At 38.2% G+C, this 14,015-nt stretch overlaps 1 protein-coding gene across 1 annotated transcript in view; it reads left to right on the forward strand.

Annotated features, from left to right (window-relative positions):
• Positions 1–433: 433 nt before the first annotated feature.
• Positions 434–14,015, forward strand: part of LOC131233331 (myosin-11) — a 35,861-nt gene continuing 22,279 nt past the window's right edge. Inside the window, exons 1-22 of the mRNA XM_058230006.1 lie at positions 434–781; positions 2,355–2,483; positions 3,789–3,932; positions 4,099–4,244; positions 4,338–4,494; positions 4,642–4,700; positions 4,997–5,156; positions 5,287–5,436; positions 5,539–5,675; positions 5,767–5,913; positions 6,043–6,144; positions 6,221–6,278; positions 6,364–6,465; positions 7,192–7,229; positions 7,768–7,894; positions 7,986–8,156; positions 8,572–8,703; positions 8,817–8,926; positions 9,213–9,273; positions 9,499–9,676; positions 10,417–10,622; positions 12,196–12,315. Of these exons, the coding sequence (XP_058085989.1) occupies positions 779–781; positions 2,355–2,483; positions 3,789–3,932; positions 4,099–4,244; positions 4,338–4,494; positions 4,642–4,700; positions 4,997–5,156; positions 5,287–5,436; positions 5,539–5,675; positions 5,767–5,913; positions 6,043–6,144; positions 6,221–6,278; positions 6,364–6,465; positions 7,192–7,229; positions 7,768–7,894; positions 7,986–8,156; positions 8,572–8,703; positions 8,817–8,926; positions 9,213–9,273; positions 9,499–9,676; positions 10,417–10,622; positions 12,196–12,315 (2,637 nt within the window). The 5' untranslated portion in view covers positions 434–778. The remainder of the gene's footprint in view (positions 782–2,354; positions 2,484–3,788; positions 3,933–4,098; positions 4,245–4,337; positions 4,495–4,641; positions 4,701–4,996; positions 5,157–5,286; positions 5,437–5,538; positions 5,676–5,766; positions 5,914–6,042; positions 6,145–6,220; positions 6,279–6,363; positions 6,466–7,191; positions 7,230–7,767; positions 7,895–7,985; positions 8,157–8,571; positions 8,704–8,816; positions 8,927–9,212; positions 9,274–9,498; positions 9,677–10,416; positions 10,623–12,195; positions 12,316–14,015) is intronic.

Here is a 14,015-nt window from a genome sequence, read left to right on the forward strand (position 1 = left end):
AAAATCAAACCTTTTACGCAATCCTATCCATTCCTTTTCTTCCTTTAATCCCACTGAGTAATTGCCCCTAAACTACTTTTGTTATCTACCGTCGATTTCAGGGTCACCAATCAGAGCCATAAGAATTCTTAATAGTTTTTCTTTCTACAAGTAATCTATCCATTCTAGCTCCCATGATATGGACAGGCCTGATTGATAATAGACCCTTCCACGTGTACGGTAGAGAGATGCATCTACCATATTCGGGTTCTCTGGTCACTACCGTATCAATTTCAATGCTCGACGACGAAGCTGGGGACCCACTAAAAAAGCAGAAAGAGGGCGCGAAAGAAACGGTACCGTATTTAAAGGCCGCTTCGAAAAATGTCACCTTCAAACACCGCAAAACCAAACGAATTACAAAACACCATTGAAGAAATCCAACAGACATTTCAGCTTCCCTTCTCTCTCTCTCTCTCTCTCTCTCTCTCTCTCTCAATCGAAAATGCCCTTTCACCGGCATTCTTCCCAACAGAATTCGATGGCAGATTGTCGAAGACACAGGCCGCAGTTCTTGATCAGGACTCGAGCATGTGTCGATTGATTGAGGAGTTGAAGGTTGAGAAAATGGTTCATATGATGAGATGAATCCTGATTGTGTGGGTTGATCTCGGCGAGATCTTGATTCGGATTGTTCGATATTGAGAGGAGATCTTGAGACCGTTGGATCTTGTAATTTGTTATGTTGCTAGTTGAATGTGAAGATTCTACATAGCCGGGCTTGCTTGGGCAGCTTAAAATGGTACTTAGGCTTATGTGTTGCTTTGTATTCTTTCGAATCTTCAATTGTTTTGATTTGAAATTTAGATTTGAACGTTCTTTGTTTTCTTTTTATTTGTAATTTGATGGATTTGTTACGTACTGGTGTGTTTGGATGCTCAATTGAACTGAATTGTAATATTTTAATATGATTGCCAACCCATATGGCTGATAGATGTCATTGTTATCCCCACTTTAGTCATTTCTACTTCAATAATTGAATTATCGCAATTCAATTCAACCGAGCATCCAAACATAGCCTAATCAGTCCTTTTGCTAGTTAAAGCCATTCTTTGTCATGAATTTTAGTTTTTTGTAGTTTTTTTCTTTTGTAGCTCGATTTTATGCTTAGATGCTTCCTAGGAACTTTTAGAAGAGCCTGCACTTTGTCAAATCACCCTCATTTGGCACAAGTTTACAATTACAACCCACAAATAGTGATGGCATTAGGACCAACCATTCTCTATGTGCGAGTTGTCACTGTCCATAAGGAATGGCACTAGAAAATGAGAAGCATTGCGGTTGTGCTCTTTTGCTTCGTACTTATTTGCCTCTGTTATGGATTGAAAGGTGCAAATGCATTCATAACTGAGGAAGCCTCATCAACAACAGATGGAAATATGACAGCATGAACATCATAGAGTGATGGTTTTCTGAAAAAAAAGAAAAAGAAAAATAAATAAAACAAAAGAATACCACAGAGAGATTATTTTGAGAGAGACCAGTAGCAACTATGGAAGCCTGCCCAAACAGGATTCGGGAAACCTGAATTGTAATAATGTTGTTTTCCTCAATCTTAACTGGACTTCTGGCAGCATGGATTTTGGGCAGTTAGGAATTGAAAGTATTTTCAATCTAAATCATGTTTAGACACCCCAAAATCCCGAATTTCAAATCTAACTTGGATTGAAATCCTTAAAAGGGCCCTTTTAAAATCCAAGAGAAAATGTGGGTTTGCAAAATCCTGCATTTTCAATCCTCTCAAACTGTCAAAACTGCTCTCTCCTACTCTCTTTTAAGGCCCTCCCTTAAGTCAAAATCCAGGCTGCCAAACATATTTCTGGATTCTACAGGAGTGGAAATCGAGGTTGCCAAACACAACCAAAAGAATGCAAAATCAAGGTTTGGAAATCCAGGATTTGGATTCCTTCAAGTCAGAAGCCAATTCCGTGCGGGATGCAGCCAAACGATCCCTAAGAGGAAAAAGACTGGATGAAGCCCTAGTTTCTCTATGTTAGAAGACCAAGGTGACAAATACAGAAAGAAAATAAGCACCAAATCTATGATAAACAAGAAAATAAGCCACATGTAGTTAACTGATCATGTGATGAGTTCGAACATCTTGAGCATCTCAGTATTGTGGTTTGTGAATTTTTGGAGCTAAATGGTGAAGACTGCTTTAAACCTGGTGTTCTAAGAGATTGATGATTTACCATATTCAAGATAAAGATGTCTATAGTACAATGCATGTCAATGTGTTGGGTTTTTTCCAGCCTCTTTTGTTGATTTTAGAAATTATATGCACTTACGCCAGTAAATGTGATAAATTACTGCAGGGAACTCCAGTGAACATTATTGTGGGTTCTTATGTGTGGTTTGAAGATCCGGCATTATCTTGGATTGATGGGCAAGTTACGCGAATTGATGGCGTTAATGCTGAAATACAGGTTTCCAATGGAAAGAAGGTATGCACACTGCTTATGTTATCAAGTCTGCATTCTTTAAAATGCTTCATTATAAATGGACATGTACTCTGCCTTGAACTTGAGACATATACGCATCCACGGCCCACCCTTGATGCTCAGCCTGCTCAAGTTCACAAGTGCGCTCGAGGGCATTTGCTTAGGCTGAACCTTGCCAAGTGCCAACCGCAATGGAGTCATGGAATTGTCATTGGTTCTTTTATCTTTGTCTGAAAGGACCAGTGGATCTTAGCTATATTTATTCTCAAAGGTCTAATTTGCTTCTGGTTCTACTTCCTGTGATTATATGTCAGAGGAAATATAAAATGTTCAATTGACATTTTCTTGGCCCTGTAAATGTGGGATCTACCTTAGGTGATCTGAATAGTTCGCATTCTGGCCCCATTGTGGATGGAAGATCCCCAGTGTTCCTCATTGGATGATGTCCAACTGGTTGTTGTTAGCTTTGAACTACCGGGTTGAAATGTCCACTTTTGTCAAATGGCAAGGATGTAATCTGATAGAGAGGATATTGTGGCGTGGTTCATGATGAGGCCCACCATATCAATCTCTTATATTACTAAAATGTAGGTCTTGCCTGTATATTCCCAGGATTGAAGTAACTTTGTTTATTTTGATTGAGCATCACATAGTAGATCCAGGTTACCTTTCTTTTTCTTTTACTGAAACTACACACACTGTATCCTAGTGTGTGTGTGTGTGTGTGTGTGTGTGTGTGTGTGTGTGTGTGTGTGTTATTCATTTCTCTGCATCATTGAATTTCTCACTCTATTTTTTCACAAACTTTTTTACTTAGCATTTTGAAAATTTGTGAGTCAGGTGCAGTCACACATAAATGTATTGCCCAATGTAATGCATATCAGTTTTGTTAGTTTTAGGGGGTAGCTGATATGTATATGTTGCCATCCTAGATGAGATGTACCATATGATATCCATTAGTCTTTCATGTGGGGGTGTATGTATTCCAATATGAACAATTTAACCCTCGTCTGCATTGTTACCGGGTGGTTATATTGTCATATTTGTTTTGTGTAGCTTCTTCTTCTTCATCATCTTATTCTTACTACTACCGTTGTTGCTGCTGCTGCTATCCTCCAGGTTTTCAGGAAAAGTGATTATTTCTGAAAGTTCTATCTAATTTTTGAAGCTTCAGTATCCAGATTTGTAGCCTACAAAATTATAACTGTGTTACATGCAAGTTGCAACTACAAAATTTTATGGCTGTAATGATCGATAGAATATCTTCATGCAAGATAGTGACATACATTCAATGTTGATGTTGTTCAGATTGTTGCGAATCTTTCCAAATTCTACCCAAAGGACATGGAAGCTCCTGCCGGTGGAGTTGATGACATGACCAAGCTCTCTTATTTGCATGAGCCTGGAGTCCTACAAAACTTGTCAACTAGATATGAACTCAACGAAATTTATGTGAGCTATAGACACACACACACACATGCACGCACACATTGTTTTCTCTTTTTATTTCCAATTTCAGCCGATGCTAGTTCTATGAAGATTATTGTTTACTGCAATTATGGGCTCTGATAGACATGTCCTAATTCCTAATCTTTTTAATTTATATAATGTTTTGCAGACCTATACCGGAAATATTCTTATTGCCATCAACCCATTTCAAAGATTGCCTCATCTGTATGATGCCCACATGATGGAACAGTACAAAGGTGCACCATTTGGTGAGCTAAGCCCACATGTGTTTGCTGTTGCAGATGTTGCATACAGGTGAACTCGTGGTACTCCTTCACAGCAGATTGCTGTCACATATTGATGTAAGTAAATATGAGTGTATTTACAAAAATGAATTTTTGGAAACAGGGCAATGATTAATGAGGGAAAAAGCAACTCCATTCTTGTGAGTGGTGAAAGCGGAGCTGGTAAAACTGAGACAACCAAAATGCTTATGCGATATCTTGCCTATTTGGGTGGGCGTGTTGCAACTGAAGGACGGACAGTTGAACAACAAGTTCTGGAAGTAAGATGAACGCACTAACATTGCTGCTCAATTTATTTTTCTCTGTCCTTCTCATTTGGGTTGTCCTCCTTTATTTTCATCGATTTTCTTTGTAACAGTAACTTCTGAATCTATCTGAAATGCTTGTGCTAACTGATGTGACTGCAGTCAAATCCAGTTCTGGAGGCATTTGGTAATGCTAAAACTGTAAGAAACAACAATTCCAGGTGAGAGACAGTTCCAAGTGTATGTTTCATTGAGAAACTATGTAATGTCTTTTGCCTTTTTGAAATCTGGCACAACATAGTTTTGAGTGTACGGTTAATGGGTATAATGGTTTTTTCTTTTCTTTTTTTCTTTTTTTTATAAATCATGAAACTTTCTGGATTTCTTCAAAATGCCATGTGCATCTTTCAGATCTGAAGAATTTGAATTGATATTGTACTGTATCATCATCCTACTTTTCCTGAAATTATGGAACGCATGTACTGTATTGATTGCTATCTTGATTATATTGGTGCAGTCGTTTTGGTAAATTTGTCGAGATCCAATTTGATAAGCATGGAAGGATATCAGGTGCAGCCATCAGAACCTACCTTCTCGAGAGATCTCGAGTTTGCCAAATCTCTGATCCTGAGCGCAACTACCACTGTTTCTACCTTCTTTGTGCTGCACCACAAGCAGTAAGCATTTTCTTGCCAGAATTCTAGCCACTAACTGGATCTTCCATTTTCTTGGTACATATACATTGATTCGAATATTGAATATGTTTTTCCTATGTTTTTTAACTGATTTTTTTATCTTAATTACCAGGATATTGAGAAGTATAAGTTGGGAAACCCCAAATCTTTTCACTATCTTAATCAATCAAATTGCTATGATCTTGTCGGTGTGAGTGATTCCCATGACTATCTTGCAACTCGGAGAGCTATGGATATTGTTGGAATCAGCGAACATGAACAGGTATAGTCTTTACTATAAATTTGAATCATAATCAGCTGCTTTCTGGATTTGAAAATGGAAGACAATTGTCAGTGCCATTTCCTGATGCAAGTACTCTGTCAGGAAGCGATCTTTAGAGTCATTGCAGCCATTCTTCATATTGGCAATATTGATTTTGCTAAGGGGAAGGAAATTGACTCCTCAGTTCTGAAAGATGACAAAGCTAAATTCCATCTCAAGATGACAGCTGAACTTCTCATGTATGACATGCTCTATTATTACATGCAGGTCCTTGATGCTTTATCTAATGTACTGGTCATTTGGTAACCCTTGATTTTATTACTATTTCAGGTGTGATCCTCGGGCATTGGAAGATGCACTGTGTAAACGTGTGATGATAACCCCCGAAGAAGTTATTACTAGAACCCTTGATCCTCTTGGTGCAACAGTTAGCAGGGATGGTTTGGCAAAGACAATATATTCCCGCTTGTTTGACTGGTAAGATTCTTGCATGTTTTCATGGATCTTATCAGGTCCCATTACTTTTCTTTTTTATGCATGAATGTCATTTTTTAATGTCGTGAGGCATGGACATAAGAGGTGAAGGTGCACAAATTTTATTTTCAGGATTGTGGAGAAAATTAATGTCTCAATTGGGCAAGATCCAAACTCGAAGTCTCTGATTGGGGTCCTTGACATCTATGGTTTTGAAAGTTTCAAGGCAAACAGGTAACCCTCGATAAAGAAAAAGATTAAAAATCAACCTCACCTACCTACTTAACATTCAATATTTCATGTTGTGCAGTTTTGAGCAGTTCTGTATTAATTTCACGAATGAGAAGCTGCAACAACATTTCAACCAGGTAAAGTATCATAACCTACATCAGCAGGTCAACATTGACTTAGTATTTTATTATATCTAAAACATGTGCTTTCGGTAATTTGCAGCATGTGTTCAAGATGGAGCAGGAAGAGTACACAAAAGAGGAAATTGATTGGAGCTACATAGAATTTGTTGATAACCAAGATGTCTTGGATCTTATTGAAAAGGTTTTGGCCCTTTTCTTTCTTCCCTCTGATAGCTGTTAACTTGGAAAAGTATGAGTATCATTTACTCTTCTATTCAATTATATAAGTATGATTGTTGAGCATATGGTAAATTTTATATAGGACGTTGTTTACCGTAGATAAATTATAAATGTCATTGAAGCTTATTAAATAAAATAGATTCCGTGTTATTTCAATAACTTGAGCTTCAGGTCTCAGATTGTTTTTCTTATTGAGGATCTCAACGTATTTTTTAAAGTTCAAAGTACATATCCTAGGAGGAGATAGCTAGATTTGATTTGGACAAAAAATCTATTTGTCAATAAGCCTTTTTTTAGTGTTTCTTTACTTGCACAACTTTTTCTAAAATCACACAAAACAGCTTTCGACGTCATGCTGATTGGCTGATTTAGAGTGTTTCAAGTCCTGTCAGTTCGAGCAGAACAAATTTTTTCATCAGGTTTGTATACTATCTGAGGTGGTTCGAGTGTGTCTGTGTAAACTCAGATAGTTAACAAACAATAACCTTCACTATTCTAATGAGCTAATTGTGCTTGAATACCATCCTTCACAAACTGGCAAAGTAGTCCTCACCTTATTGCATTTTGATGTGAGGCTTACAGTAATCATGTCTTCTTAATCTAGTGATTTAGGACTGAATATGTACAATTGAAAAGTTGGATGCAGCCTTCTTTCTGCATATTTACTCTATATCATTTCTTGATGCAGAAACCTGGAGGTATTATTGCACTCCTTGATGAAGCTTGGTAGGACAATGTCTCTATACCCTTGATATGATATTTTTTTATCCCTTTCCTTGTGTGGAAAGGTATGGTTTTGTTTTTGATGAAGAAGAAGAACTTTGAAACAGTCATCTGAAAAAAATGTTTAACCTCTTTGAATAGTGGGAAAAGAAGAGAAGGAAAGAGAAGTGCAATGATTATCCAATGATGGATTCCCATGGATTCCATGAGCATTATTGGAACATGGTTCCCATGGATTCCATTTTTGGGCATCTTGTTTGGATAGCAAGTGGAAATCTCAATTTTCCTCTCACAAAAAACACCTCATATCTTGTGCTTGAGAAATTAACTATGGTGTTTGGATAACGATTACTTGGTGGAATCCACTATTTCTTTTGTTATCCAAAAATAAGAAATGTTCCAGAAAAGGAAGAGTGCTTCAATTTCATTTTCTTTTCTTTTCCCACTATCCAAATAGGCCCTAAGCTTCCTTTTCATGAGGCACAATCAATTTCCTCATTTTTCCCCTTAACCATCTGATTTCTCTTTTCTTTATTTACAGTATGTTTCCAAAGTCAACACATGAGACATTTGCTCAGAAGCTCTATCAAACATTCAAATCTCACAAGCGTTTTATCAAGCCGAAACTGTCTCGCACTGATTTTACCATCTGTCATTATGCAGGAGAGGTAAATTTTGGTTCCTGTGGCATCAGGTATTTCATAGAAAAGAAAAACTCATTATCTCATTTCAATATGTAATTCTCCATTCATTTTCCAGGTCTTATATCAATCTGACCAGTTTCTGGACAAGAATAAAGACTATGTTGTGGCAGAACATCAAGACTTGTTGAGTGCCTCCAAGTGTTCTTTTGTATCAGGTCTTTTCCCTCCACTCCCAGAAGAGACGAGCAAATCTTCTAAGTTTTCTTCCATTGGTTCTCGGTTTAAGGTATCCTATTCTTCTGTTATTCTGTCCACAATGATATTGAAATCACCGGAGGGTATGTTTGGATCCACTATCAAATTGAATGGTGATAATTAATTCAGTATAGTGGAAGACTTTAGTTTCTTACTATTCATATTGAGGGACTGATGTCCATATTGCCATTACATAACTCAAACATTGGACCAGAAAAGAGTATGACTGACATTTGAGGGATACTGCCTCATTATGAATGCTAGGGAATGTGATCACAACCTGGTCACTGGGTCTTGATTAAACTGGATACTTGCATCCAAGTATACCTCGATGGTCCACAAAAGACATCAAAATCCATATTCAGTCATGTATCACTGGCATCAAAATGTATTTTCTTTAAAGTGAAAAGTTGATGATTTGCGCTGTTATGGTCTTATTGATGCAGCTACAACTACAATCCTTGATGGAAACATTGAATTCAACAGAGCCTCATTACATAAGATGTGTGAAGCCAAACAATCTCCTGAAACCAGCTATATTTGAAAATGTCAATATCATGCAACAATTGCGATGTGGTGTAAGTGCATTCTGAAATCAATTGAACTCTTCATCTGGTTTTTATCATGCAATTGGTAGATTTACCTAATTTATGTTCGTGCTTTCAATGCTCATTATCAATTTTCCTTGTAGGGTGTCCTAGAAGCTATCAGAATTAGTTGTGCCGGATACCCTACTCGCCGAAAATTTTATGAATTTCTTCACCGTTTTGGCGTTCTTGCTCCAGAAGTTTTGGAGGGAAAGTAAGTGCTGTCTTTTGGTTCTACTTCTGATTGAATTTAAACATTAAAGACTTCCATTATTTTATCTTTGGAGCTATGATACCCAGATGCATTAAGTTAGGTAGCCTATCCGCATCTTATCATATCTGATACTCCGGTTGTGTATGCAAAAAATCCATCGTATGTATGCCATATCCAAGGTGTGTCCATGTTGTATGTGGGTGTCACAGATTTAAAGGTTATTGTAGCCTAACAATATAAGTTGGGTAGATGTGGACGTTCCCTGAAATCTTGTATTCCTTATCAGCTACGATGAAAAGGTCGCATGCAAAAAGATTTTGGAGAAGAAAAGACTGAAAGGGTTTCAGGTAATTTCATGATCTTCTTAACTGCCTAAGAAGATGTTTATAATCATAGATGCAGCCATTATTTCATATTAACATATTCAGATGACATGATTACTCCTAAAATGATATCTTCTCCAGGCTTCATCCTTGCATTTCATACACTCTGTTTGTACTTTCTTATGAACTCACATGCTTCAAGTGATGTTTGTGAATGAGATGGTTGACGACCCTCAAATGATTTTGCAGATAGGCAAAACGAAGGTTTTCCTGAGAGCTGGTCAGATGGCTGAATTAGATGCACGAAGAGCCGAGGTACTTAACAATGCGGCTAAAACCATTCAGGGTCTAATACGGACACACATTGCTCGGAAGCAATTTATTGCATTGAGGAAGGCTACTATCCATGTGCAATCTATATGGAGAGGTACAACCATCTTTTTCTTTTTCTTTTTCCTTTTTTCAGAAAGGTGGGAGCACACCACATGTACCTTTGTTAAACAAACAAAAAAGCTTTACAAACTTTTTTTCAGAGGTACAACGATCTGATGCACTTCAAAGCATGAGTATCATTCTAGCTTAATATTTATGGTCATTCTTAGCAAGGATATACTCCCATGCTCCTGGGTTTTCAGGTCAGTTGGGGCTGTCAATGGGTCAGGGAGTTCCAAAGATCTAGGAGACCCTGGCCCGATTTGGACCCAGGTTTGGACCCAACCTTGGGGTCTGTTGGGGCAGATTCGGTCCAGGTCTTGGGATCCTACTTATAATCTGATAGGCTCTGTTTCAAGCCCTTATCCAGCCCAGTTCTGACCTCTTTACAGCCCTACATCTCAACAGCCCAATCAATAGATCATGTTGACCCAATGACTTGGCAGATCTGGACCAAATAGACCCGTGTTTACACCCACATTTGGGGTCTGTTGGTTGGGATCCATCACCAGGTAATGGACTGTAATTAATAGTCAGGTCACAGACCTATGATTGATCCACTTACTGGAAGATCTAACCTTTCACAGCCCTATAGCTATCCATCTATTGGAAGAAAAGAGAAATGGTTCATCTTTGTTTTTGACTGATTTTTTTTGTAGTGCTGTGTCATTCTAGGGCATCTATTTTCTACAAGCTCTTGTTTCTGAGTCTCCCGGATTATGTTATTATTTGTAGGAAGATTGGCTTGTAAATTTTACCTTCACATGAGAAGGGAGGCAGCTGCAGTGAAAATGCAAAAGAATTTGCGTAGATACCAATCTAGGAAGACCTACAAACTGCTACGGTTTTCTGTGCTGGTCTTGCAAATGGGTTATAGGGCAATGGCTGCTCGGAATGAGTTTAGATTCAAGAAGCAAACTAAAGCTTCAGCAATTATTCAGGTCATTACTCTAACTGTGTAATCAAGACTTTTACACACATGCACACGTTGTCATCATCTAAGCCTTGTGCCAATTAATTGGGATCAGCTACACGATCTTGTTATGCCATTCTACCCTATCATGGATCATATAGTCAATTAAAATTAACCACCACACACACACCCACACACACGCATATGGGGCACACTCCAATGGTACCAGTTCCTCCATAAGCTACTGTGGTACCAAGAAGTTGTGGGACCCATTTGATGCACAAATGAAATTCAACCAGTCCATCAGATGCATTAGAGAATGTTACCACCAGAGCACCAAAATCAGGCCGATCAATTAGGTCAGCCACACCATGGGGTACAAGTTGGGAGGGAACACCCACCCTTGATTTGCATGGAGGGCCCACCATGCTTTGTATATGGACTCTAGGCTGTTGACACCCTTTATCTGGCCTTGATAGAAGGTCGGGCAAAACTCAAGATATTTTGCAATTTATGTGGGCCACTACGTAAGTCAACGGTGGACGTCCTCTCTCACATTGTTCTCTGTGTTGTGGCCCACCCGAGTGTTGGATCAGGTTGACTTTTGGCACTTAAGGGTAATATGAGGTGGCACATCTGATGGATGTGTTGGATGGCCTGCATACATCTTGTGGGATCTACATCTAAATGGTACCACCATAATAGCACACCTCTACACACACACACACACACACACACACACACACACACACATACACGCACGCACGCACACACTCACACACACTCACACACTGTGTGTATGTATTGCGACACTTGATGCTTGAAGTAGATCCACCCCATTCATTGTTTTTACACCCTCATGCTCACCAGAAACCAAAATGTGAAGCCAATCCAAAACTTAGGTTGGACACACTGCAGGAAACAATGTAAAATCATGCCTAAAACCTCCATATTTGCATGGTGTGGCCAGATTTCGAAATGGTCTTAATTTTGTTGTGTCCCTTCATCCTGGTGGAACACACATGATGAATGGATTAGATGGCATATACACAACACGGTGAGTCCCACAAGTTTCCTGCAAATCTTTATTGGCTATGGTGTGGCCCACCTAACCTTTTGTTCTGGCTGATTTTTAGTCCCTTGGCCTAACATCAATGGGTGCATCTAGTGGACAATATGGATCTGACACACACATCACGTGTGCCCCACAAGAGAGAGAGAGCCTCACACACAGCTAGTAGGAAGATAACATCATCATCCAACTGCTCGTGTCTGAGAGCACCTTACACACAACTTGTAGGAAGATAACCTCATCATCCAATTAGTTGTGTCCAAGACCACCTTACACACAACTAGTAGGAAGATCCAACTAGTTGTGTACAAGACCCCCTTACACACAACTAGTAGGAAGATCCAACTAGTTGTGTCCAAGACCACCTTACACACAACTAGTAGGAAGATAACTTCATCATCCAACTAGTTGTGTCCATGACCACCTTACACATAGGAAGATAACTTCATCATCCAACTAGTTGTGTATGAGACCTCACACACACATATGATGCTCTCAAGGATTTGTCATCTTGAGGAATTGTTTGCAGGCCCAATGGCGTTGTCACAGAGATTATTCATATTATAAGAAGTTGAAGAGGGCATCTGTTGTTTCTCAATGTAGATGGAGGGGAAGGATTGCAAGGAGAGAACTTAGAAAGCTCAAAATGGTCAGTAGATTCTTTACTATCCATTTTATGTTTGAAATTCAATGTGAGACAGACTGTAACGTGATAGTGGTCAACCTAGTTCTATCAATTACATGATATTGGTTAGTTTGCTTCTGCAACATATGAACTTGTTGTTGGTTATACCATGCAATAGTGGGTGTATGCTAGTTCTAATGCATTCAACGAGCCTTGTGTGACACACATTCGCCCCATGGTGATGTGCATTTCTAAATTATTAGTGAGGAGGCATGCTTGCAGAGTCATTTGCAATACATGGGGATATTTATATTTTGGTTTCAATCTTTTTAACTTGGACATGGAGACATTAATATGTTGATGTAATATAGAGATACGAGTTTTTGAACATGGGGAAGCCTAAAATATCAATCGAGATAACACTTTTGTATATACCTAAACCATGTGATAATAAAAATGTCTTTGCAATTAATGCATGAAGAAATTTTTAGACACGCATTTATTTACTTAAGAGGAAATATACAGAAATCTAGAATCAGGAGTGTTATTAACTAACATAAAGAGAGAATCCATAAATAGAATTTAAGAGAGGAGTCAAGTAAATTGATATAATCTACTCATGAAAAAGAGAGTACCAGATGGTATAAGAGAAGGAGAAAGAACTCACAACCCTATCTCTTGCTTTTCTTTTCTTTTCTTTCTTTATTATTATTATTTATTTTTTTTAGTTTCAGTTGTGCTCAACATAAAAAAAACAATCTGGAAATTAACCCTTTTATAGCTCTTGCATCTGTAATCTAAGCTTTCATCTCAGATCTTGCTTTAAATTGATATCAGCCCTTATAATATGCTCTAAGGAAAAACCCATGCAACTACTATTACAACTCGTGTGAACTACACATTTACCAATACAAGCCTTGAAAGTCCTCCAAATTCAATCATTGGAACCTCCTTTTTTTTTCTACAAACTAAACTCCAAATCTTCACAATTCTTATTTTTGCCTAAAAGAAAGGGTGCTATTGGTGTATTCCCTACACTTCCTTCTAAAACCAACTCTCTCTACTAATCTGCCCATTATTACCTACCAAAACTATCTCTACAGGACTTCTCCATACGTGACTCTTGCTCATGACAATAGCACCCCCCCCCCCCCCCCCCACAAAAAAATAAAAATAAATAAATGAATAAAAATAAAAAATAAAATCACATATGCACGGTCACAATCACTTGTACATGTAGGGCCCACTTGCATGTTTAATTTTTGCAACATCTTCCTATTTTAGTGGCCTTTATCTCCTGCAATGTTGACCGTGGGCCATCTGATTCTACATCATTATCCCTTACTGTCTAGCATGGGTATCTTTAAAAAATGTAGCATCAATGTAAAGATGTGCCACAAAAGGAGGGTGGGCTACTTGATCGTTATCTCAATTCTCAACAATTAGATTTGCAAGATGTTGGCTCTTTTTTTTGTGATGTAAGACAAAGTCGAGGACATTCACTAACATGCTTCTTCATATGCAGTGGAGAGAGGCCATATTGTATCATCTAAGTGGAACAATGAGTTCATCCAGTGTCTCATTTAGCCATAGAAAAATTGCTTAGAAATGCAGAGATACAAATGTAACTACAGCAATCTGTCATTATTTTTCCACCATGTAATTCACCCAATTGTCAATATGGACTAATTCTTGAACCTGTATCTTTCCTCAAAATACATTAA

Source organism: Magnolia sinica, chromosome 18, assembly GCF_029962835.1.
Source record: "Magnolia sinica isolate HGM2019 chromosome 18, MsV1, whole genome shotgun sequence".
Classification (NCBI taxonomy): Eukaryota; Viridiplantae; Streptophyta; class Magnoliopsida; order Magnoliales; family Magnoliaceae; genus Magnolia; species Magnolia sinica.